This window comes from Mustela lutreola, chromosome 1, assembly GCF_030435805.1.
Source record: "Mustela lutreola isolate mMusLut2 chromosome 1, mMusLut2.pri, whole genome shotgun sequence".
NCBI classification, from domain to species: Eukaryota; Metazoa; Chordata; class Mammalia; order Carnivora; family Mustelidae; genus Mustela; species Mustela lutreola.
This window is the reverse complement of record NC_081290.1, coordinates 192,942,275-192,968,752: the sequence shown is the minus strand read 5'-3', so window position 1 is coordinate 192,968,752 and position 26,478 is coordinate 192,942,275. Positions and strand designations below refer to the sequence as shown.

Sequence of the window (26,478 nt, the reverse complement as noted above, 5' to 3'; positions counted from 1 at the left end):
TCTAGGGAAAGCATCTACAGTGCTCATAAAATTGTTCTGGAGAAGTCTGAGATCCATCCAACAAGTTACAAGAGTCACCAGTGTAGATGAAAGCAATATCCTGAAGGCATTACTTATTCTCTTCAAACTAGATTTTCCACTTTGAATTTTAGATTGAACTTGACCAGAGATTAGAGACTTAAGATAAGCTTTGGAGTCAGACTCTTGATTCTGTCTTAGACCCTTGCTCTACATTTCCTCACTATGCGACCTCAGACATGCCCCTCCTCTGTGCATCACATCTTTATGTAGACAATGGATAAAATATCGCCTACCTCATACTGTTGTAGGTGTTAAATGGGAAGATATGTATATGTCTTGTGATATACCTGGCCTTTGTTTACTGTTCCATAAACAGTGGCTAGTAGTGGTGGGAGTCACACAGAGCTCATATCTCTGAAGCATGTGGGAAACGTGAATTATTTTACTAGGCATTCTCTTGTCCATTCCCACTCTCCATTCTTTTTTCTTTAAAGATCACCACAAACATGACTTACTTTGAAAACTGTCGACAAGAATGGCTTTATGTGAGGATATTTGTCATCCTGGTATTATGTGCTGCTTTTCTACTTGGGATTTGTGGCCGACAGTGTCCTATCTCAGTCTCTTGTTTTAGAATCAATACTTCTGTAGCAAGTGTAATTTTATTTTGAGATTGTCCAAAAAAATTTCTGAAGAGAGAACATACCAAGAGTGAAAAAACTATGTTTATGAAAATATCACAAGGGCTCAATGTGATGTACTAGGAAAACATGCCAGCAGATTCCACTGTTTACCCATGAGATATATATCCTGACTGTATTGATAGATACTATTCAAGGGAATGTGGAAAATTCCTTCTATATGTGCACTTCTCTTGCTCTAGCTCATTGCCTAATCCACAGAAGGTACTTAATAAATATTTGTTGTATGGTTGGATGTACATTATATTTTCATTATAACACAAATACCATACTACTTACATCATACTTACATTGAGCCAATAAGGAAAATGCAATCCTCCCTCATGAATACTTTTATGAACATATTTCTGAAGCTTAGCTGACTGATAGGCAACTAGAAGAAAGTGCCTTCTACATCTGTTTTCTATGCCAAAAAGGAATTTTAGAGAATATGGGTGTAAGTCTTTGGAGCGAGCCTTTATAAGTGTATGTGAGTTGCCATTTAGTTTGTTAGCTGTTGAGTTTTGCAATTACACCCATTCAGGTAGAACAGTACAATAGGAGCCCATGAGAATCTTGTGGATGTGCCCCCTTCTCTCCTTCTCTCCACCTTACTGTTTATAGAAGAAATACTAAGCAAGAATCACAGTGACATTGGCTTGCTGGACTTAGGGCTGAGACCAAGTAAGGGCCGGCATGTTCTGCATGAAATTTCTAGAGCCTTTCCTCCCAGTGGGAAGACTCATCTGAGGAGTTAGGGGAGAGATAGCTGTGTTGCCAGAAGAGCTGCCAGCAGCAGCTGGCTTCTTCATGAGAATGATTGAACCTAGAGCGTTGGCATCCAGAAGCAAGTCATCATGAGGGAGAACCATAGAAATGGGGAGGTCACGGGAGCAAAAAAGAATGAAACAAAGAAATGATCCCCCAAGAGGACAGTCTTTCTTCTTTCCTTTATTGCAACTCAAAGCCCTGTATTTACCTTTGATTACTCAGAACTGTATCTCAGGTGTGTCTCCCATGTCACCACATATGCAGCTCTTCAGTCGTCCCTGTCTTAAAAGAACATAGAAGCAAACACAAGGGGTTGGTTCTTACCTTGTATTTCCATTTGGGAATGTGGAAAAGTAATCAACATGTATTGGGCATGTACAGGTACCAAGTAATTTTACTTATTCTCCAATTCAGCATGTTTTAGGTGGGAAAATTGAGTATGCACAGGTTAAGTAACTTATCCAGAACGGCCACCTAAGTGATGGGACTGGGTTTGAAACCTTTGGCTGTTAGCCCCTGCTTTTCTGCATGGACCACCTCAAGGCAGATAGGAAATCCTGGAAAATGAAACAAAAAGACATTCTTGGTGATAAGAAGTATTTGGTTTGAAGATGTATTTTCTTACTTCTTGCACTCCTTTTCAGTACAGACCAACACTGAGAGACAATCATTCATATATCTACACTTGTAAGCCCAGGTCCTCTTCCATTTTACCTACTCAACAACAGTAAAGTTTCCATTTCACAGATATGGAGGTCAGGCTCTATGTCTGCACGTTTGATATTAAGCAGACCACGAGGCCTCACAGGAGAGATGCCTCTCTAAGTGCCAGATCAAAGAATTGTTGTGGCCAAAACCAGGGCACATTGGTTTTCTTCGTACCCATCTTGACGTTGGAAGGAATTGCACTTGAGCTTGAATTCATTCTAAGTCAATATTATAACTCATTTCTGGGTCTCTTTTTCAAGTAGCTTTGTTTAGTGTTTGAGTGTTTGTCCTTCTCTCTGGATAATTTCTCAAATGCCTTCCATCCTCATCCTTTATCACTGCCACTCTTCCCTACTGAGATTGAATCCCTGGTACAAAAATCATATATTGAAGGTCAGGTACAAGTCATTAGCTGTCTCTGTGAAAACCAAGAGAAACACAAACTTACCACTTCGCAGTATTTGTTAAAACATACTGACACAGCTCCTGGGTTGGTGTCAAGGTCAAGGAGGTCAGCCCACACTTGAGCTCAGGCATTCGAGTTTGTCCAATGAGTCAGCCAAATGGGAATGTTGGGGTTTCTTGGCTGGATGTGTGTCAATATTTCTGTGTATAAAAGATGTCTATTTGCTATACCAGCTTTTGTCATCAAGCTAAACCATCAGCTTAACATGACTAATGCCCTGAGTACACTTATCTTTTCAAGAAGTTCCTTGCTTGCAGGGGCAGATAAATTTTGTTGAATATTTTTTCATCTTCTCTTTTCTTTCCTTGTCACTCCCTGATTATCCACGGTTTCCTTCATGCCTCCTCTACAACCCCTACAAGAGGCAATATACTCTTTCCTTGCCGAGTGCCAGTGCCAGCACACGTGCAGTTATTTCCACACATCTGCCTTCCCCACTAGAGTAGACATTCCATGCACACCCATTTTTCCCTCTTCTGTATAATTCATCTTCAGGTCGCTGGTGCCATACAATGGCTGGCACAAACTAGGCCCTCAACAAATATTTGTTGAATGAATGTAGGATAGAATGAATAGAAAAGCATGTTAGTTTATTTTGCCACACATTTGGCTTCACTGAAACATTTGGGTATCTTTCATTCTAACTGCCTCCTTCCTTCCTCAGTCAGTATTTATGGAGCATGTTTGATGTGTCAGGCACTCAAGAATATGCCAGTGTGAGTGAGACATGATCCCTACTGCTTTGGAAGGTCCAGAGTGGGTTGTACAGATCATGTTGGTTCTGAGTCAGGTAGCCGTTTTGTACAGATCATGTTGGTTCTGAGTCAGGTAGCCATTCTGTATGGATCATGTTGGTTCTGAGTCAGGTAGCCATTTTGTATGGATTGGATCATGTTGGTTCTGAGTCAGGTAGCCATTTTGTATAGATCATGTTGGTTCTGAGTCAGGTAGCCATTCTGTATGGATCATGTTGGTTCTGAGTCAGGTAGCCATTTTGTATGGATTGGATCATGTTGGTTCTGAGTCAGGTAGCCATTTTGTATAGATCATGTTGGTTCTGAGTCAGGTAGCCATTTTGTATGGATTGGATCATGTTGGTTCTGAGTCAGGTAGCCATTTTGTACAGATCATGTTGGTTCTGAGTTAGGTAGCCATTTTTGGTGAATCACCAGTCACTGTGGGTGGAGCCTGGAAGTGGCTCTTTGTGAGAGGATGTAGAGGAGGAAGACATTACCCTGATCTTGAGATGCTCACAGCTTCTGGGGTAGTGAATGAGTACATACATGAAATATGTAATTGATGCCTATCCTCTAAGTAGTGAGGTATGTTAGAAGTAGCTAAGTATAAAGCAATGACGTCTTCCCCCAATATGAAACCTCCCTGATATTTCCGTCTAGTATATAATTTATATGCCAATATTTCTTCTGTACTACTATGTGCTCAACACTAAGCCGGGGCTGCACACATGGCAGTGAAGAAGAAAAATGTGAGACTTGCTTCTAGGAAGGTGTAGGCCAAGACACAAGTGTCTGACTCATACCTGAAAATGAGAGTGAATATGAGTGAGCAGGAGTGAGTGTATCAGAGAGGAAGTGAAGGGAGGGGCTGGTAAGAAAGACAGAGACTTTCTTCTTCATTCCCCTGGGTCTAGGTCCAAAGAATTCCAAAGAGATGACCTTAAATCCAGGAGTTTTAGCTCTCTTCCTTAGATTTTTTTTTTTTCCAGAAAGAGGTTGATATTGTTGTAGTGACAGAAGGTAAGTTTAGTAGAAATATAAGAAATGTCTAAATAACTCCAGTAATCTAGGTTATTGGAGAATTAGCCTATCTTCAGGTGTCTTGTTTCATTGTGAACTAAGACTTCCAATGAATTTTCATTTAGCCCCTTCAGCCTACTAACCATGCATTATCAACATTTATAAAAAAAATTTTAGGGGCACCTGGGTGGCTCAGTCAGTTAAGCGGCTGCCTTTGGCTTGGGTCACGATCCCAGCACCCTGGGATCAAGTCCCGTATCAGACTATTTACTCGGCAGGGAGCTGCTTCTCCCTCTGCCTGCCACTCTACCTGCCTGTGTGTGCTCTCTCTCTCACTGATAAATAAATAAATAAAATCTTTAAAAAAAATTTTTTTAAGTCTCTTCCTACTTTTACAATGGCTAGAAGTGTTAGGTCTTGGGTTCATTTAGTGCATATTTTCTTGGTACTTATTATATGCCAGCCAGCATCCCAGGCCCTAGAATTCATCACCCTTAAGTCACTGACCCTGTGCTGCCATTGATAATACTGGTTTCTCTTCTATAAGATATATTTCAGGGGCACCTGGGTGGCTCAGTGGGATGAGCCTCTGCCTTTGGCTCGAGTCATGATCTCAGGGTCCTGGAATCGAGCCCCGCATTGGGCTCTCTGCTCAGCGGGAAGCCTGCCTCCCACTCCTCTCTGCCTGCCTGCCTCTCTACCTGCTTGTGATCTCTCTGTGTCAAATAAATAAATGAAATCTTTAAAAAAAAAAATACTGACCTAATGCTTAAGGTGCCTGGGGCACAGGATGGGCATGTTCACATGCATCATTTCGTTCCCTTCTCCCAATAACCATGGGAAATAGAGCCCATTATTCTGATTGTATATATCAGAAAATGGGGGCTCTGAGTGACTAATAAGTCACCCAAATATTTAAATAGTGTACAGAACACTTCAGTACAGATCATTTGATTTTAAAGACAGTACCTTAAGGAGAAATCTCAGAGTATTCTTATTAAGACTTAGAGCCATGTCTTGGTCACTCTAAGAAAGTCTCTTCCTACTCTTACACTCTGAACACTAAAGGAGGGGTTAATTTGGTTTTGAATTTTGTCCTCTAACCCTCTGGGATTTACTAGTGGATGCTATCACTTGCCATTTTTTTGGCCTGCTACACTTTGAACATGCTAGAGAGTCCCTCTTCAACTCAGCCATCTGTGCTTTTGGCTTTTAAATTCCATGAAAATGGCTGGACACATTCTTCTTATTTCATCCATACCCATGGCCAGAGGGAGACATTCTATTGGCTCTTTCTGGTAATCTTTCCTAACACTGTTTGCACTATCTGTTCCGCCTTCCCTTTCCTGTGTGTGTGTATTCTCTATATGTATTTTCTGTATTTTCTCATAATCATTACATTGTATTAATGTAATTATAACACAAATGTATTAAAATATTAAAACCGCATTTTTTAATCACTAACAACCAACACCCAGAGAATGTCCTTAACTGTTGATTTTAGTAATTAAAGGATATTATAAAGAGCAAGCAAATAACAAGAAGCTTCTGAATTTGAAAAGTATCCAATAAATAGAGCAAAGACCCACCAGCTGAAACCGGGTTTGGATTGTCCATCTCGTATGGCTGACATAGCGGCCTACCTAAACACAATGGATTGGATTAGTCCCGGGCATAGAATTTCGCAATTTAAGGAGCATTCAAGAGCCAACCCTTACACCAGAGAGAAGGAACTAAACTCTGGAAAGGTTAGTGATTTGCCCAAAGTTAAACAGGAAGGCAGCATGGGATCTAAAGCAGTGAATCTCAAAACTTTTATCTAGAGATAAAAACCAGATTGTTCCAACGCAGATTTCCTAAATCCCAGTCCCGGTTACTCAGATTCAGATCAGGAGTGGGACCCAGGAGTCTGCATAATTAACAAGCTTCCAGGATGATTTGGCAGCTGGTGGTCCTGAGGCCACGCTTTCAGGAACACTAATCTAGACTCTCTGGCCTCGAGACAGTTTCTTCCCAAAGGACTGTGTTGCCTCCCTACATTAGAAAACATTGCAAGCGGCACAGAAGACTCTCTGATTCCCATTAACTCTCTTATTTCCTGCCTCAACAATTAATTCCTGATTGCGTCATTTCACTGAGTAGGGTTCCTTCCCTCACGCAGCCCCCATCATGTGCCAGATGCTGTGCGCTAGGAGCTAAAGATATACAGATTTGAACCCAGCTCTGCTTCCAAGGAGCTCAGACTTAGCAAGAGGAGTAGCTACCGCGTCTTGAGGCCTTGCTTTGGATGTGCTTCTCACGCAACCATCTCTTGTCTCACCTTTAAGCAAGGCTGTACATAATAGCACAATGGTTTGGGAGCTTCTCGTATGATAGAATCATACATATTCTCTGCAACTTGTTCTTCACACTTTAATCTGTCTTGGAAGTATTTCTTTGTTCTTTCTTTGTACATGTCTAGTCTTCGTCACGGCTCGGAGAGCGTTTCTCAATACCGATGGACCATCCTGCCTTGAACCACTGCCGTCTTGATGAGTCTCCAATTGTTTCTGTTTTCTCTGACTACAAATATTCCCACAATGGATTCCGGAGTAAATATCGTTATCCTCATTTTACTTTGTCCAGCGTCACGCATTGGCAGAATTAGGATTCCAGTGGAGGCCTGTGTACCTCAAAGACCACACAGTTCCTTTCTTTTCACTATTATGCCTTTTAGTAATTGCAGTAGAACGGCTTTGGTGCTGGTTGAAGTGGGTACCATGCGATCCCCAGAAACCTAGCTGCTGATGGAACCTCGGGCAGGGTCATTTGGGGAAGTGATACTTGAACAGAATCTAGAAGTCTTATGAGTGGAGAGGAAGAAAGCCATCAATCATACCTATTGATCACCTACTAGGGGAAACCTGTAATACACACTCTGGGAGAGGTTCATAGAAAAAAAAAAAAGACATGCTATTTGCACACCCAGATCTAACAGTGGATTTGTGGGTGCGAGTGTGCCTACACGTGTGAAAAGTACTAGAGTAATAAGCGAGTGAGAACAGTATGAATAAATACCTACCTCATTTGGCAGCCGTGGCAGACAGCTGTCCATGAGTAGGCCATGGGGTCCTGTCTATGTGGCATGCCAAAGAAATTTGCCCTCTTAGTGGCTCAGTTTCTCCTGGAATGAAGAAAGTACTATCTATTCCCTGCGTACTTGACAGGGATGTGACAAGGCTTGGTTAATATCTGTAAATGTTTTGAGCTCCTCTGAGGTGTGTGTTCTGTAAATAGGAGATATTAATAGCCGCCGTCAGAACTGAAACAAAAGTGAACTGGGCTATAGCCATTTTCTAAGAAAGAAACACAAATGGCCACAAAACATGAAGCCCACACTGGGTCCATCACATTGACCCTTCTTTAAAAGGCAGCCTGGATCTCATAGTAGACATCCCGACGGCTCAGGCCCTGATCGCAAGTGGAAAAATTCAGGAAACTGGCTGGATTTTCCAACATTTAATTTCCCAGCTGATTACTATGATTAAGAGCCCATCTGGCACAGCCCGTTTGCAAGGTATGTGTGAGCAGGGAAGTGGGACTCCAGTAAAGGCTGAGATCCAACAGAAAAAAAAGAAAAAAGAAAAAAAGAAAAGACAAGGCATGGTGGAGCCAGTGCCATTTTGGAGCTCTCTGCTAAGATGTTTAAAGAGGAAATTTCATTGTATTAGCATCAGTGAGGCTGGTAGGCCATATGCTGTAAGAAAGGCAGTTAGGGAACAAGGCTTTCTCTTTCTCAGGGTTTTTATGTTAGCTTAGTGTGGATTTTGTGGTGCCTTTGTCTGCTACAGGTCTGGAGGCTGTGAACCTGTTAAGAAGAAAATCCAGCTCTGGGTTTCAGTGGCAACATACCAACATCTGTACCTGCAAGTTCATGGCCGCTAAGTAGGCAGTGGCTGGGGAGACACGCACTTACACTCACATATTGTGGTGGCGGTGAAATTTAGGACAAGGGGTTCCTTGCTCCTAGACCTCCAAAGGAAGCTCTGGGCAGGGCGTGGAGGAAGCCATATGTTAGCTCTCCCATCTTCGTGGCCCCCTCAGCATAACTACGCTTTCAGATCAATTCACAGGCAAGTCAGTCTGGTAAGCACTAATCGGACTTACAGATGTGCAGAAAAACCAAGGTTAGGACGCTCAGCTGAACTCCCGGATGGAGTTTCTTTTAATTCTCTCTTACCCAGGGGATTCTGTGTAAACCCATTCCAGACAGATTTTTTATTTTACTTTATTTCTGAGCTCTAACGAGGCCTTCCCTTTGGGAGTCAAGCCTCCAAGTCTCACTGAAAATTCCTACCTCAAAGGTAGAGGCTTCTGAGTCCTGTGGTCACCACTTCTGCCGGGGACTGAGGTCCACAAGGAAAACTCATCAGTGACTTGATCTTAATCACTCACTGTGTGTGCACAGGTCACTGAGGAACATCTGGTGGGCTCGACCTTTCATGTCCGTTTGCCAAATGGATTCAAGTGGGGGCTACTGGAGGACCCATCTGTAGGCCTCTGTGGTGATGGAGGGATAGGCTAGCTAGTGGTCTGACTTGTAAGGAGAAGGATCTGTAAGCCTTATCTATTTCACTCAGTCTAGAAAGGATTGATGACCTTGCCTCCCCCCTTCAATGGTTGGAAGATCTCCAGCTTTACAGGCTATCATGCTGAGTTTCTTTGGGTTGGGGCTAGGAAGGTGTCCTCCACCTCCTCTCAGAAATGTGAAAATAAGTTGGCTTTTCCACAGGTTGGAATCAATACCTCATTGCCCTTGGGGAGGTTCCCACCCTCTCTCTCAGGAAGGTGGATTTCACAGCCCATAATGTGGAGTTCAGCAGAGAAAGCTAGATCAATAGGAGTGAGAAAGTCTCTGATGTGGTCCCCTTAGGCTTCCGTTTCTGAAAAGGGACTTTTACTTTAATTTACTTAGACCATAGACTTAACTTCTACCTTCTTGAGGAGCAGAAGTCCATTAGCAAACTTCTAAATTACAGTGAGATCTTATTTACAATGATAAGGCTTCCTCAGGGCCCAGGTATTTCTGGTGGGCTCTGTCTGTTGCTCAGTGTCCTGGATAAAGGGTTGGTCTGCTGATTTTAGGCCCTGTTCAGCCAGAGCTGTCTAACCTCCTCAAAGGAGGGAGCCAGACTAAGTCAATGAGGCAGGATGGCAAGTACCTGTATCTCATCACGATGTCTTCTCCTTGCCCCAGCTTGCCCTCACCTGGGACCAAGAACCTTCCAAGCTTCCCAGGATAAGTAGCAGTGCCGATCTGGATCAGGTATATTGTCTGGGGAGAAGTCTTTGTTCTAAAAGGTGTTGTCTCACATAGAGATTTTGAGGAGAACCGAGGAGAACCAGATGAGGATAAATGGATTTTGCATCCCACGCTACACAGAAACTACTCTTTTTCATGATCTTTCTTGCCTTCAACAGAGACTTAGCCATCAGATTTGCATCTCTCAGCGACTAGGAGAAGAGGATGGCAGTTGTTTTCGTTAATTTTTTTTTTCTTGGACCTTTCTCTAGTAATTTGGAGTGTTATCTAAAGATTGTGTGAATAAGTTATAGGAGATAAAAATCTAACCAGACTCTTTTATGATTAGCTAGAAGGTCCAGAAATTATATAATAATAACAATAATACTTTCTGGGAATCCCAGAATTTATCACACAGAGGCTCCTGAATAGCACCTCCCCACTGTCATGAAGAAGTCAAAGAAATGTTGCTCCAAGAGGAGTTTGGGGTCAGGCGGGACTGGCAGATATTAGTGTATGTGCCATCAAACTCTTTCCGTCTTGGCAGTGATAATTTACTAAATGCTCATAAAACTCTTTCCTACTGAGGTCAGATAGGATTTCAGAATCTTTTCAAGTTTGTACTCCAGACAGCCCCTACGAGTCGGTCAGAGTTGGCATAAAGGACTCAATTATTAAAAATAAAAATATGAACTAAGTGACATCTTGCATTCTTCCTGGCATAATTAACATGTTTCAAGAAGGAATTTTGGACTCGTTCTGTGGCTTTGCCAGCCTTGTCTGCTTACAGATGGTTTAGATGGGATTCAAGATTCAGCTTTCCACTTACCCCACCCATCCCTGTCCACCACCCCAAAAGCATCACACCAAAAAAATGGGAAATATGATCTTGCTTTTATGAGCCATGAGGTGATGTCTGGTCCATATTAAATGTCAGAAATAAATTATTTATGGGAGATGAAAATACAGAGATGTGATTATATTATGGATATTAATCGTACCCAAGAATAGCATCTTCACCCCCTTGAATGCTCCCTGAGGGACATAATAGGTTTTCAATTATATGTTATAACCACTTGTCTTGGGAATATATAAAAAATGTGTATTGGCATTTTACATGGGACACTTAGGATGTGATGTCTTCTTCAGATCTTGGATTTATCCTCTCTTCGGTCCCGCCCCGTGTGTGAAAACAAATAAAAATTAAGTGAGCAATAACGATGACCCCAGGTAATGGACAGATGGACTGTAGTCCAGGTCTAGATAGCAACCAATTTTTTGCAGAATCAGGAGTCTGTGACCTCTCTGTCACTCGTGATCAGAGTTACGGCAACGCACAGTCACCGGGCCTAGTATGTTCTAGTAAGAACATATTGCTGGAGACCTTTCTCAACCTTAATTGACCTCTGATGTCAATTGAGCATTTGGCGGTTTATTCTTTGGGGGTACCCAAGATGGCAGCTGCTAGAGCACTTACGGCCAGGGTTTCCTATACCTTGGGGTTATAGGGAGCATACAATGACTCAGTGACAAGTAAGGCAGAATGAGAAAAGGGACGCCATGAAATCCCTTCAGCCCGACCTAGGACTCTCTCCCCAGTTTGGGGACGGGGCAGGCGGCAATCTTCATTGTGATGCTGCCGTTACAGGAACCCATGAGCTTTAGGAAGACACTTAACTGTCCTCTGTGCCGGTCCTCTGTCCCAATGTGAAGCAGGAATGCCAGTGGGCTGAGGAGACACAGACTGGGTGATGTGTAAAGCATTTTGCAATCTGAAGCATTAGCTCATAAAAGATGGAGAGGCAAAACATTCTGTTCCTTACCCTGTGCGTGGGGCATCAGACTGAATTTCAGGGTGGAGTAAGGGAAGGTCACTTTACAAAATGTGAAAAAGATGTGGTTTTTGAACTCAAGGCTAGAGATGAGAGATTCAGATGGTACACACACACACACACCCCTATACTCGTGTTAAAAGTATCAGTTATATCACTTTATACTTTGAGATGGGTCTGGGTGGCATTATAATTCGCCAGCCAATGTTAATAGGGCTATTTTTCTTCCTGCATCTCAGGGAACAGACTCATTAGAGATTTTTAAATACGATGTGAAACACCATATTTTTTTTAATCTAAAAGTTATCTGAATGAACTCGTTCTGCCTCTGATGCAGGCTTTCTTCCAGGCCAGCCTAGCCACGTCGATCATGGTTTACTGGTATCCTTCTCTTTCCACAAAGAATTGGCAGGGTTGGAGGGAGGGCAGGTGGTGCTGTAATGAAAGGTCTCTAATATGTTTTCTGTTCTTTGGGGACTTTGAAAAAGCAGCAAGCCACCCTTACGAAGAAAAGCGTGTTTTTGGCAATCTAGACAGAGAAGGGCCCTCCACTGCAGGACCAGTGTGGTTGCACTGATCCTGTAAATTAGTTCTTCTTCTCTTCGATAACGGAGGAACGTGGAGCATCCCAGCAAACATGTCTTCATATTAGAATGAGATAACCTTCTCATTCCCAGCAGGCAGGACACATAGGCCAGCAGGCGATGAGGCAGGATTTCTTGGGCTTCCTGAGCAAATGAAGAAAAGGCAGGTGTCCCTCCACTGCCCCCAGGTCAGCCAGGTCACAGGGTAATTGCCCCGTTGCCTGCTGGGAGAGGCCCACCAGGCCCTCCTCCCTCCAGGTTCATTTTTCATTTTGATTGAGTTATGAGGCTTCACGCCACAAAACATCAGAGGTCGTCAAGAACACCAATGATCCCCTCTTCCCTAAAATCCAGGCCTCGGTTTCCTGGAGTTGTTTGGAAGGGGTGGGCAAGCAGGGCTGGTGGCTGGGTTATGTTTTTCTCTGCGAGTGGCAGGAGCGAAATCTCCATCTTGCTAGTTTAAGAGTCGCCTGGCTGGCTGATTTCAACTGAGGCGGAACAGCTTGCTGTAGCTTTGACGTGTGAAGACCAGATAAATGTTGGCAAGAGGAAGAGATGGGAGCTGCGTAGCCTTCTTGGAGCCCGCCGAAGGGACACACCCAGCCCTGCACACTGAATGCAGGTGCTTTTCCCATCCCTTTGCTGATCCCTTGTCCCGTGTCCACCCCTGAGGATTATGGCTAAAACAGCTGTGGGCTTGGCTGTTTGGCCCTCACTGGAGCTTTTCTGTTGTGGCTGGTGGACAGACGTTACGAACTTCTCTAATCTGGGAAGGGACCAAACAGATGCTCGTCCTCCAGCTGTCTTGGTGTGTGTCTTATTAATCTGCCCGTGACAGTGACACAGGGACACATGCACCCATACATAAACACACACACGCAGTCACACACACACACACGCACAAACACATACAGGCACACACACACTCAGACCTGACTTTGGTTTGCCCCAGCACCCTGAGTAATGACTTGGGCTATGTATTGTCTACTCTCTCTGTGTCCTAGGGAAGATTTTAGAAATTCTAATACAGGAGGCTGAGAAAGGAAAATATTGGCTTCTACAGTACAAACATCTCTGTTCTGAAAAGAAATGTTAATTTTCCCTTAAATCAAATGTTGACATATATCAGCCGCTGCGAAAGATGAGTCTCTATGGGAGGAAGGCCCCTGCTCCGGGGCAAGGATATTGGGCTGGAGTGTCTCCTCCGAAAGGCTAACCAGTTCAGAATCTGAACAGGTTTGCTTTAGAGGTTTGAGGAATCATTGCAGTTTGCTTTCAAAAGCTGATCTCTCTGGGACCCACTCCTGAGCAGGGGAGCCAGAACAGGGGTTCCACAGTGGAACCCCTACACTGGCCTTTGTAATGATTCAGGTACTGCTTACCTCTGCAGGGAATACAGGATTTTACCTGGAGGGGCTGGTGGGGGGAGGCAAAGGGCACAGAGAAAGGATGTCATGCCCAGACGAAGAGGAATTTCAGGTGCTAGGTGTCTTACCTGCTGCTTTCCTCACTGCTCCCAAAACAGGCAGTCTAAGTATTCTTTGTTCAATACCTATGTTTTAAAAATTCCAAATTAAGTCCCCCCTGCAACTAGGCGCACACGCGTGCCTGCGCGCGCGCACACACACACTCACACGCACATGTGCATGAACACACACGCCCTTTTAACTCGTTAAGTTTGAAAGATGATGATATATACAAGCAGCGGGCTTTGCCAGTCTGCATGGTGAAGGCCAAGATTAATGCAGGAGGTTGGTGCAATGTTGCCGCAGAGCAGCGTGATCAGAATACAAGATGGAGCAGAGGGGGAAAGGCCAAGAAATATGTCTGTGCCTGGAGTTTACACAAGTCTCCTTAGCAACTTGTCTGAATTTATTTTTCCCTTAATGTGTGTGGGTTTCTTCCAAACGCGGAGTGAAGTGGGAGTCGGGCTTCTAACCGTCCTCGGTTTCTCTTCTCGGAGGGTGGAATTGTTGCAGTTGGTAGCAAACGCTTCTCTCCCTTCCTGGCTCCTTCCCGCCACTCCCCCCACCCCAGGACCCCTCCCTCCCTGAGGTGGCTCTGCTCCTCTTGCATTGTGACTTTGTGGACTGTTGGTAGCTTTCCAGAAAGGCTCATCTCTGCGGGGGAATGGGGGGGCCTGTTTCTGATGGCCACAGCTGTTCAGGTTTCTGCCACGGCCTGGATGCTTCCAGGACACACGTTCCTGCCTGTGGCGTATGTGTGAATGTGCCTGTTTATATGCCCGGGGGTCACAAAATGGGGAGTAGCTATGTGGCTCCCTTCCTGTCCACGTTATCTCTTGTCATTTTTTTTTTGCCTTGTTCTGCTTTTGCAGCTCTTACCTCTTGCCCCCGCCACATGCACATGTGTGCACACACACGCACGCACACACAGACATACACACATGTGTACACACGTATAGACATGTGGACATACACAAATGCACACCCACCCACACATATACACACCTAAACACAGGCACACTTACACACATGCACACACATGCACACACACAGAGGGTCCTATAATTCTAATTATAATATAATATAATTAGAATATAAAGCTATTAGAAGAAAATCCAACAAACCCTGACTTTGAGGAGTCTGCATGTTGGATGTTATGTGCTTGGGATTGCTTCGGGAAAGACAACCAGGAATACTGCCATGGTTTTACTCACACTGCTTTCTTTTGAAATTACTCTGGGGGTGTAGAGTTGCTGCTTCACTGGAGCCAGTGTCGAATGTAAATCTTAATATTTCTCCTCCTGGCCCCTTCCTCTCTTGAGAGTCAGGGGGAAAAAAAGAAAAAAGAAACCTGGCCAAAACACGTGAAGGTTTGATTTTGGCTCTTTTACAAACAGATGTTGCTTGTCATTCTGTTGTTGTTAAGCAGGCACCAGATTGGACCAAGCAGCAGTGTGTGTGTGTGTGTGTGTGTGTGCACGTGCGCGTGTGTGTGCATGTGTGAAAGAGGGGGAAAAGAAAGAGGAAGAGAGAAGAAATCGATCCTCGGAGAAGTTGAGAGCAAGAAGTAGATAATGTAGATTAATATTTTTTCTTTCCAAACTTCACGGTGGCAAGGACGATAGGCAATCGTGTTCTCCTTGGTTGGTTGTTGTTCTGAAGAAGAGGGAAAGGTGGAACTTACTCGAGGGGTGGGGAGAGCCTGGGAGGGGAAAAGCTGGCCTTTCGTGGGCTGAGAAATGGAGGCTTCTGAGGCTGTTCAGATCTTCCTCTGAGTAGATCTATGCCCTGCAGGAAGGCAGAAAGGTCTTTCTGTTGCAGCCGAACCTGGTTTCTTGTGTTTGATGGCTGTAGGCAACCTGGCAGAGGCTCTAGGCTCTCATGTACTTTTCCCCGGAACAAGCATCTCATTGTTACATGGTCAAGGTTCAAGGACATCCTGACTCTTTGCATATTACTTATCTCTTTTCTCGCAGGGTCCAAGGGATTTAATTGTCAGTTCTTTCCCAAGCCTCTTTGGACCCCCACTTAATTCATGGCTTCTGTATCGCATTGCAGGCTGCTTTCTCATGAGCAAAACATAGCTTTGAAATTAAAAGTGTTAAAGTTGGCTGACATACAGGAAGCCTTGTGCAGTGTATAGTTCATTTATATTAAAGAAATGACAGACGTCTGATCTTTAAAAATCTGTATCTCGTATTTCCGTATCAGAACCAGGGTCTTCTGTGTTTCTGAAAATTGGGATTCTTTGAAGAAACCCTCCTGGCTTTATTAAGCCATGTAGCTAGAAAGGAAAGTTGTAGCCTGGTGTCCTTGTTCAGATTTTAAAGAGGAAGAAAAATTGTCATCCTAAGCAAACTTAACTGCTTTTAAAAGTGAAAGTCGCTTCCTTAGCCAGCTGCACACGAGACAACTTGTTACTGGCAGCCTCCTTCTCTTTTGTTTCTTCGGGTGTGTCGAAAGCAAATTTGCCTCCAGTTCCTCACTCTGAAATAGTTGATCTCTCTTACACTGCTGTTGAGGACGAGCTCTGAGTGGGTTCCAGACTGTTCGAGGAGCGGGCTGCTTTTTTTTTTTTTTTTTTGTCATTTAGAAACAAGCAGAGGGCATCCTTTGTTTTTGTCCACTCTTATTTTGTCATACCATTTTCTTGTCTTTGTTCTTTAGGTGACCTTGCCACGCCTTCATTTTTCATTTTACATAAAATATTAATTTTTTTTCATGCGGGTGGGGGATGATGGTGGGTGTGATAGGGAGATTATCGATATCAATTCTCATTTTCCCATCATGGCATTGCCTGGCCAGTCTCCTCCCTCCGGCTCCCTTCTGGTCAGTTTTTCCTGGGCAGAGAAGAATTAATTCTACCGAAGCTAGCTGGCTTTGGTGACGGAGCCCCTGCAGTGCTCGCACGAGAGGCGCTCCCATGCTGGGGTCTGGAGTCCCAGTGGTAGTGTCGCAGGTGGACTGCGCTCACGGTGACGCATGGCACCAGTGAATATCTCTTGGAGCAGCGATTGCGGGATGTGCCTCTTTGTTGAGATGATTGGATCTTCCTACGAAAAAGCAAGGGCTACAGAGGGTGGGAGAAAGAAAAGACATCAGGAAACCAGAAAAGCCATAGGGAGACCAAAGACTGCCCGTCTCCCCGGCTTCAGGATGAATGCCAGAGGGTAGATTTGAGTCTTTTTTGTAGTTGTTCTTTTTGTTTTTCTTTCCTTTTCTTTTCTTCATCCCCACCCCCATCTTTTTCTCTCTGTTTCTCTTTTTCTTTCCCTTTCTTTCTGCCTCCTTTTCTCTTTTCTTTCCTTTCTTCCTACTTTTCTTTCTTCCTTTCTCTCGCCACCCCCCCTTCTTTCTTTCGCTTCTCTCTTGCCTTCCTTTTTAAAAAGTTCCCTTGAATTGCTCTGTCCCCTCGGGACAAAGGAGGTCTGCTGAGATCCGGGACAAGAGGTACATCTTTAAAAAAGAAGGAGGGTGGAGGGCAGGAAATCTTTCTGTTGGTGTCGTTCTACTGACATCACCATGGATTTGGTGTTCAAGTCCACAAGCCAGGCAAAACTCAAATACATTTTCCCTTTTGCAAGCAGCTGCACAGTGAGTTTGCCTTCCATTAGTAAAGGAACAATGAAGGAAAAGCAAACCCTGCGTCTAAAACATGGCCAATGAAAGAAGGTTGGAATGGAAGCCAAGAATCCTGCTGTGGTGGAAGGGGGATAGACTCATGAATTCTCCACAATAAGTTATTTTACTTCTTTTAACAGCCCCATCAGCAGAGACAAATAATGACTCCTGAAACATTTCAGAATCAAAAAGTTAAAACGGTGTTTCAGTGATGCTACATCTTGCCAGGTAATGATTGCCCAACTTGATTGTACCTTAACCGTTCTTAATTATTGATAGCCTGTCTCTTTCTCATATTTAGCAAATGAGCGGTTTGGTATAAAACATTGGAATTTGTGAATATTCTGAGACCTCACATTCCTGTGTGATCATTTTTCCGGTATAATCGTTCTCAGCGTTTGTCGATAGCCAGGGAAATTCCAGGAAAATATGTGAAAGTGACTTATTTGCAGAACCTTTATAGCATGTGTAGTTTTGGAAATTCAGTAAATATAATGTTGCCCAGTGATTTTCTAGAATTATATTTATTTCAGTGTTTGGTGTTCCGTTTTTACCTCATTCCAGAATTAATTCTAATTTAGCTTTATCCAAGAATTGGGTGACAAAAAGAAACCAACCGATGAACAAACAAAAGAGTCTTGATCCACTTAAAATAATTTTATTTTCCAGACGCGGGCTAATGGTTTGAAGATATTGGCCTAGCAAGATGGCAACGAGCTTAAAAAATGGGATTGCCAAGAAGTTGCTTTTCTCAGGTAATAGTGTTTTCCCTTAACTTCCCCAAACCTTCCGTTTCCTCAAGCACTGCAAATTTTAGGGGCACGCCTGAGTGCTTTAGTTCTAAAGAATAACTGCATTTTGAACTTGATTTTTTTAAAGTAGCAAATAGCTTTATAATATTCATAGCAGAGCAGTCATGGCATTCAATTCTATGGAATTCAGGAAAAAAAAAATTGAAGTTATTACTTAACAGTGCTTACTTCTTTTGACAATGATTTAGCCAGAACTCATTTGAAACCGTCAAGCACTTTCCTTAAACTCTGTGGCTATCTTGGGTAATTGAATTGAAAAATGTAAATATTAGAGGATTGTCTCTAAAAAACCTACCGTGTGCTCTGAATTCCTGGAAGATAGGGCTTGGATAACGAGCATAATAACAATATTGACATTTTAACTTTAGTCCTAGATTGGTAATATAGCATGGCGTTTAATGCAGCTATCCCCATCCCTTGTCCAGTGGCTAAGATTTGAGCTCAGCTAGCAGGATACAGGCAGTTTCCTTTTAGTGGTATTGAAGGACTTCATGCCACTTAAAAATGTTTAATAGCACAAATAATATATTTGCTTGAGAAATTACCTTACTCTGCTTTGCCATTGTTCATAAGCATTCAGCTTGCATTTTCCAACTTAATTATGACTATTACTATCTAACAGAGCCCCACAGAATCTTGCTTCATAAAGCAAGCCAAAATTTCCTCTGAAAAGAACTTTTCTTTTCCTCCTTAACACAGAGAAGGTTCTTGAAGGAGGTAGTCAATTAATATTTTGGAGAAAATACCTCCTTCCGAACAAAGCATTCTTCTATGAGTCAGGATTTGACCTATTTTTTCCCCTGCAATCCAGATATCTTCCGATTTTTTCTTTATTTTCTATAATTAAAACGGTGGATTGTTTGGAAGCTAACATTACAAACCATTTGGAATGAGTAGCTTTTCTCTGTCCTATATTTACAAAAAAAAAAAATTTTTAAATTTAAAAAAGAGATGCCCCCAATTAAAACATAGCATCACACTCCTTTCTTTGAGGTTTGACGATGCAAATGTATGAAGATGGCTCTAATTGAATGACTAAGTATAAAACTTGGACAGATTTTATTTCGTTCATTGCAAACAAATACTGCATTCCGTCTTTTTAATAAACCTGATAATAGTAGCTAGTCCTCATCACTTTGGAAGCCTGGAATGGTTATTTTTCACCCGAATGGGAGTTCCTCTGTCCCACATGCTCCTACAACCCTTCACAGTGTGCAGAGTGCCCATCCGCAAATGCTTCTGGACCTGTGCCTTTGTCAGAAAGATCAAAGGAAAAGAAGAGGCTTGGGGTTCTTTTTAACATCTTTCCTTTTAGAAAGGAAATCAGCATTTTAGAATGAAGCCAAGACCTCTTGGAGGTGATTGGTTTGGACCTTACTTAATTCCACTTGCTATCATTGTTGCTTTGGATCTGAAAGTCAAGCCACAGAGTTGCACGAAATTCTCAGTTTGGGGAACCTTCACCACATGAATAGGCTTCCGGGAATCCTACCCACGGCTCAGTCCTAGTGAAGTAGGCAGATGATGGGGTATCTGAGAAGGGTCACGTCTCAGGTCCTATTGGTCCCTGCCGTTGGTGGGTTTTGTATTCTCTTGCTTCCACCTTTCAGTATGTGTGCATAAGGGCCCGCTCTTTTCTCTAAATAATCCCCAAACTCAGCTTTTTTGTACTTAGTAGAGCCTCCCAGAATCTTGAGGAAGTCTCATGCTTATGTCACGGCAAAGGAAGAGAATTTTTGTGAAAGCCAGGATCTATAGACATCGCTTAACAAAAATTTAAAAGTTTCTTCTTAGGTTGGGTGAAGGATGGAGGCATATGTTTTTCCCAATATCTAGGGAGGGCGATTATTTTGCTTTTTATCATGTGTCCTAGAAGTGCTTATGATTCAGACTGTGCCTTTAAGAAAATTCACAAAAGGAGCTGTTAATAAAGCTCCTTGGTCTTGGATGTCCCATTTTTATGTGTAGAATATTGGCTTGGGAGAAAGAATGCTCTATTGACAAATGTAATCATTTCATAAGGCTTCAGAAACAGATCCATCTTCATATCCTTGAATAGTTTTGGGGGGACAATTACACAACTTCTTTTCCAGTTCATATTTTATAATATATGCCCAAACTTGTTCTGTGTTAGTAGTGTTGGGACCAATAATGGGGGTGGGGTAGAAACAAAAACACAAACTTCTCCTGAAGATGAGTCTTCTCATTTAATATAGCTAGAAATCTCCTCTAGAAGACTTTTCAGAAAATACTTATCAGCCTGTTGGTGATGCTTGTCAGTTTATTCCGCCTGTTTTCCAAAATGCAAATAGAAGGGAGAAATTCACCATCATTTTTCATGTAATTACAGGCATTTAAAGGAAAGAACTTGCACTTGGGATTTCATGTCTTTCTCAATCTCTGTCTCTTTTCTCTCTCTCTTACAATCTGATACCGCTTTGGCCATATTGTGTGCTAAGGTCTGACTAAAAGAGCCTTTGGTAATATTAAACAGTCACCCGATGAGATTTACCTAAAGCCAAGTGTATCTGTGGAATATGTGAAAACCGAGGGACCTGTGTCGGGGAGAGCACAGATGCTGCTGCTTAACCTTTGCCCTTCTAAGAGCAAGATGAAGTCTTTCCATTTTGGACATAAAACACTAGAATGGCAGAATCTTTGATTGGACTAATGGCTTTAACGTTTTATTTTCAGACATCTCAAACCCCCAAACGAGAGAAGATACTGAGGCCTGTTGCCACAAACCCGTAGATCCGAACTTGTGGTGATAGTCCGCACAAGCTTGTGTCTATAGGTATGTGTCTGTTAGGCAATCTCACAGACCGCGGGTTTTGCCTGTATGCCTACCCAATCCCCCTTCCCATCCCTTTCATGTCCTGTCTTCCCCTTAGAGTCTTTTAAGAGTGGTAGAAATGGAAGGAAGGGCTGGTACGGGAGAAAGGATTCCTTTTGCTCTGAGACGGCTGGGACTCTCCAGTCATTAATTTATAAGCTCGCCCTCAATTCCCTTCGCTCTTTAACTATTCTCAGCTCTCAAATTGAGAGACGGGGCTCACAGGTGAGGCAGCAAGGACTTTGGGTGACTCGGCTTACTATTGAGGGATGAATAAATAGATACCTAACCAAGGGTCTGTTTTGTTTCCTGTGGGCCTAATTGTTTTGAAAGTTACTGTGATCATTTTTGGAAACAGACAGAAGCTCCCGCCCGAGACCCATCTCACCCTGGCTTGACTTGTACCTTGCGGCCATTCTTTCTCCCTCATTGTTCTCGAATCCATCCTTATCTTTTAAAATAAAATTAACCAGGGGAATGGATGCGCTGAAGTCTTTATACTTCTGTGCGTAGCCAGCACTGTAAGAAAAAGAACTTTTTTATAAAAAAGAGATAGCCTGTTGAGGTCTAACTTCATAGTTGGCTAGAGTTGTAAGTCTTCACATGTTTAAGAGGCTGGAATGAAAATAATTTTATCCCCTTGCCTCTTAAATGTCACCATTGTGCCAGGATTGGAAAGCCAAACTGACTGCAGATCAAAGCAAAAGTGGCTATATTTGTCTCATTCCAACAATGTGAGCTGAGGAGTCTGTAAACAGAACCCAGGGTGAAAAGTTGATCAGATTTGGATGACTCTTAAACTCTTGCATTCCCTTCTGGTCAAACATGGTGCCAGGAATTCCCTTTAGATTGTTTTGTTTTGTTTTTGTGTGTGTGTGTGTGCAGACTCTTGTAACCAGAAGGGCCAATATAAAGCAGTTACTGAGTTACCAGTGGCAAAAAGTTTGAAATGCTCATGGTAACATTTTATTTCATTAAAAGCTCTTTTCTCTTCAGAGCCACACTACTCTGGGATGGGAGAATTCTTTGCTTCTATTACGTACATAAAAATGAAATGTTGTCTGTTGAAATTGGGAAGGTGTAGGTACAGATCCCATATGTTTAAGGAGGAGAATGGAATGTTCTGCAAACGCTCCACATGGAGGATATGGTGTACATACATTTCCTTTGTGTTTGCTTGGCATAGCATCGAGGAAGGCTGTAGACCTCAGCTGCCAGCTTGCCGAGAAGTCATTACTTCATTATGGAATGATAGAACATGACATCCAGAAGAGAAAGATTGTCCTCATTGGCATGTATCATGTATAATTGTTTGCCCAAGGCCTTGATCCACCCACTAAGCCAACAATCTGCTTGGTTGGTTTTACCTGCCTTTTTGAAGTGGTGAACTTAGAATGGATAAGCTGCTAGCAAATTAAACTTGTACTTTCCCTGGATAAACACTTATCTTTGATAAAGGCAAAATCTTGTCTCTACTCATCATCCCTTTAACCTGCCATTAAAATGTATTACCAGTGGGACCAATGGAGTTCATGAATCCAAGGGGAGGTTGGGTTGCCTATAGTCCCCATACAAAGACACCAGAAAGACTATAGGTTGGCCGTGAGGTGGCTGCCAGGTTGTTTCTTTGAAGGAGGTTTTTAAGACCCATTACCCCAAGAAAAAAAGATTATGGGGAGCAATCTTTTCAAGGTTTCTAAAAGACCTAAGATATTATTATTTGATTCATCTGACTAGAAAATATTCTAGTGGAAAACCCAAAGCCCCTGGGCCCTGGCCACAAGAAACAGGATATTAAATATTTTACATGATGATGCAATTCAGTATTTTTCCCCTCCTTCCAGGTCCATGAATGAATGCTTCTGTAGATATTAATTATTCCTTTGGGGCTCCCTCAGAGTGGACCAAATATTCTACAGGAAGCTGCAGAAAGTAAAATAATTTCAGGTCTTCCCCAGAAAGACTCTAAAAATATATTTCAGTAGTCTGTGTTGCATGGAGGTATACAGAGAATGAGTATAAAACAAAGTAGTTTTATTAAAATCCTCAAATTATCAGTACCAAAATACATTTATGAAGCTATAGCACCAGGATATTGTGTGTGTGTGTGTATCTGTGTGTGTGTGTGTGTGTGTGTGTGTAGAGAGAGAGAGAGAGGGAGAGAGAGAGGGACAGGAAATTATAATTCTTATTCCAAGCATTTGATAAAGGAATTCAACCCTCATCACCAGAGCAGTGGGAGGTGCTGATACTTTGTTTTAAAAGAGTTTCTTGTTTTTATTCCAAAATAAATAAATGGATTTTTCTATGTGGGAAGAAAATGGTAGGTATGGGAAATAATTAACTTGAATTTAAATTTAATATAATTCCTTCTTTTTCAGTGTGCTTACTAATAACTCCCTAGTACCTGTTTGATCCTATGAATCTTTGTTGGCTGTGTATGGTATTTAACCTCATCTGATGTACCCTAGCCTCTCTAATTAAGATGTTTTAAGCTTTTATGCCTGAAATAGTGTTGAAATTTTACAGAGAAGTCAATATGAATGACTCTAAACATTTCAAAGATTTATCAACATCTAAAACGGTGCTCAATAAAGTAAGGTTAGAAGGAAGTTTCTTGTTTCTTTTGGGATAGCCATATGGCAAGAAAAATTATGAGATTCAATCACTCATTCACCCAGCAGAGTTTTATGAATGCTGACAGTATTCAGTACTTTGTAAAATGGCAAAGATATGACTGTGACTTCAAAAAGAATGGTTATTTGGGGAGGAGCCCCTTTGTAGAATTTCATGTCAGTTACCAGATGACTTTTAATGAGTCACGCTTTACTCCTAACAGTTGCCCAGCTTCCAAATACCTAATCAGGTACAGAATGTGTTTACTCATGGGGAGTCCCCCCCCCCATTATCTCAGACATCTGTAGCATTGTTTGAGACTCACCCTCATTTCCTTTATGGGGAGTGCTGCTGCTAGCACTTCAGACCTCCATGTTCAACAGATGGAGAGTCTGTAATATATGGATTCCGAATTATCTTTGGAATCTGGTTTTGAAAGTTAAAGTGTTTAATAGATTGTCTCTACCTAAAGATACATAACTACTGTTCTATAAATGCTACTTATTTTATTTTTTACTTCCTTCCTTCAATAAGACTTTTTATGACATCATTCCATATCATAATTGCATGTTGTTATTGCATGCCTACAAATATTTACACTAATTATGTAAAGAGCCATAATTGCACTAATACATGATAATGGGCTAAAATCAGTGTAAATAAACAAGGAAATTCACACAACCAAAAGAGCAGGGTATTGAAAACCATTAGTATTCTAGCAGCAACATCTTTCTGTCTTTGACCCCTAGAAGAAAATGAATTTTTCCACTTCTGGATATTTAAAAGCTCTGTAAGCTATACATTTAGGCCAATATACTGGCACGCTAGCACATCAAAACCTATACTGTCTTTGTTCTGTCTTCTTCGGTTAACTCTTATGGGCTCTTTTATTGCCTTGTTTTCTGTTCTTAAAGGTTAGGCCTTCACAGTATTTACAGAATCAAACAAATGGTCAGTGCAAGGAAAATGAAAGAAACTCAAATGCAGAGGAAAGACAATGACTTACATTTTCTTCTAGTGTCCTAGTGAATGTTTAATCTTTTTTTTTTTTTTAAAGATTTTATTTATTTATTTGACAGAGAGAAATCACAAGTAGATGGAGAGGCAGGCAGAGAGAGAGAGGGAAGCAGGCTCCCTGCCGAGCAGAGAGCCCGATGCGGGACTCGATCCCAGGACCCTGAGATCATGACCTGAGCTGAAGGCAGCAGCTTAACCCACTGAGCCACCCAGGCACCCCGTGAATGTTTAATCTTAAATGTAATTGAGTGTCAGGAGGCAGAGGACTCACAGTTACTCCTTGAATTTCCATATGAGATCCAGGACTTAAGAGAAACTTGTCAAATTGAATTCAGCCATTCTGTGATTTCTTTTCTTTCTTTCTTTTTGTTTTGTTTTGTTTTTAACACCATACTGTGAAGTTACAATATAAGTAGCAGGACAAGAGATACGACATAAAAATAAAAATCACCTGGCCTTTATCTTTAGGTTCATTTATACTCTCACTTTACCCATTCATTCATATGCTTTTGCTTTCATACAACAAACATATTTTTAAGTCTCTTCTTTGTGCCAGGTCGTCAGCATTCAAGTAGGGTTAGATTTGCAAAGGTGAGTAGCACAGCCCCATCTTTGAATAGCTCAAGGGATAATAAAAGAGGCAGATAGATAAATTATAATGCAATAGTGTTAGGGTTAAGTTAGAAATGTGCATATAAAATTATGAATGATCAGAGGAAGAACTCTTTGAATGGAACCTTGAAGGATGAATGGGCGTTTGCTTGGTAAAACTAACTTACCAGTCTTTCCCCAGAACCACTGATCCAAGAGAGGCAGTCTCCTCAAAAAAGGTAGCCCCATTCCTTGATATCTGCATCAGGGAACAGGGTTGGAAAAATTGGGCAAATGGTCCCTCTCCAGGTTAGTAGAGCAGGATGATGAAATACCAACTCTACAGCATTTGGGTCTATTTTTTTTTTTTTTAAACATAATCAGCACCATAGAACTATCACTCATTTATTTACCATGTGCTTAGACACTCCTCCATCTCTGTATACCTGGTCCCAGCTTCTCTATGGAACAACCTTTACCAGGCAAAGCCAGAGTCCAGCTAAGCTATGAGGAGATCTACAGGCCACCTGTAGATCAGAGAGCCTTCCTCATTGGGAAGTGCAACCCTGATCCAACACCAATTCACCTGGAAATGGGAAACCACCATCAAGCTGTTAAGAAGGAATCTGTCTGCTGCCCCAGCATCAAACTGAGACTGATGATAAAGGGAAGACCCAGTTTAAAAATCAAAAGCCAATAGGGAAATATACTCTATTCCTTTAAAGGGGGGGGAAGTCAACATTTTACACATTGCTAAATTATTGGGGAAAGAATTTATACCAAAAAAAAGTGCTGAAACAGTCAACTCTGGAAGGAGGGGCACTTGATAAATATGAGAATTATGTAATATTATGGTAAATACTGTTGAGTGAATGTTCAGCATAGCTTCTATGTTGTTTACCTCTGCTTTGCTCATAATCCTAGTTCCTATAACTTTTCACCATGTTTTGGCTGAAGCTCTTTCCCCTTGGGTACTGACGCTTTGGAGATTACAGTTGTTCAGTTTCACAGTAGAAACAGTTATTTTCCTAATTATTTTTTCAATTGTTCGAGTTTAAGTATTGGTCAACTTTTATATTCTGTTAACAGATGCCAGAGGGCATTAGTTTGATCAGAATAAACACCACTATATAACATTACCATAATTCTGATGCACCAATAATATCAAGAAAAACAATCCTTAGTATTTCCTCCCTTCTTGTATGCACAGTAATCTCAAGCCAAGATTCTTGTGTTATTTTCCTCTACTGTTGGACCCTCTGATGTGTTATCTCTTACGAATGGCCCAAGTAGCTGACAGCATGAAGAACTATTATAAGACTAACTTGTCATTTCATTACCTAAGAAATGGTAGCTTTCCAGCCATTGTGACTGCATGTTCCCAGGTTGAGGTAGTAGGTTGTATAGTTTAGAATTACATCA

The 26,478-nt window shown here is 42.1% G+C and overlaps 1 protein-coding gene across 1 annotated transcript in view; it reads left to right on the top strand.

Annotated features, from left to right (window-relative positions):
- Positions 1–6,900: 6,900 nt before the first annotated feature.
- Positions 6,901–26,478, top strand: part of BLID (BH3-like motif containing, cell death inducer) — a 75,332-nt gene continuing 55,754 nt past the window's right edge. The window contains 2 exon segments of the mRNA XM_059170920.1: positions 6,901–6,994; positions 7,813–7,959. Coding sequence (XP_059026903.1) covers positions 6,901–6,994; positions 7,813–7,959 — 241 coding nt within the window.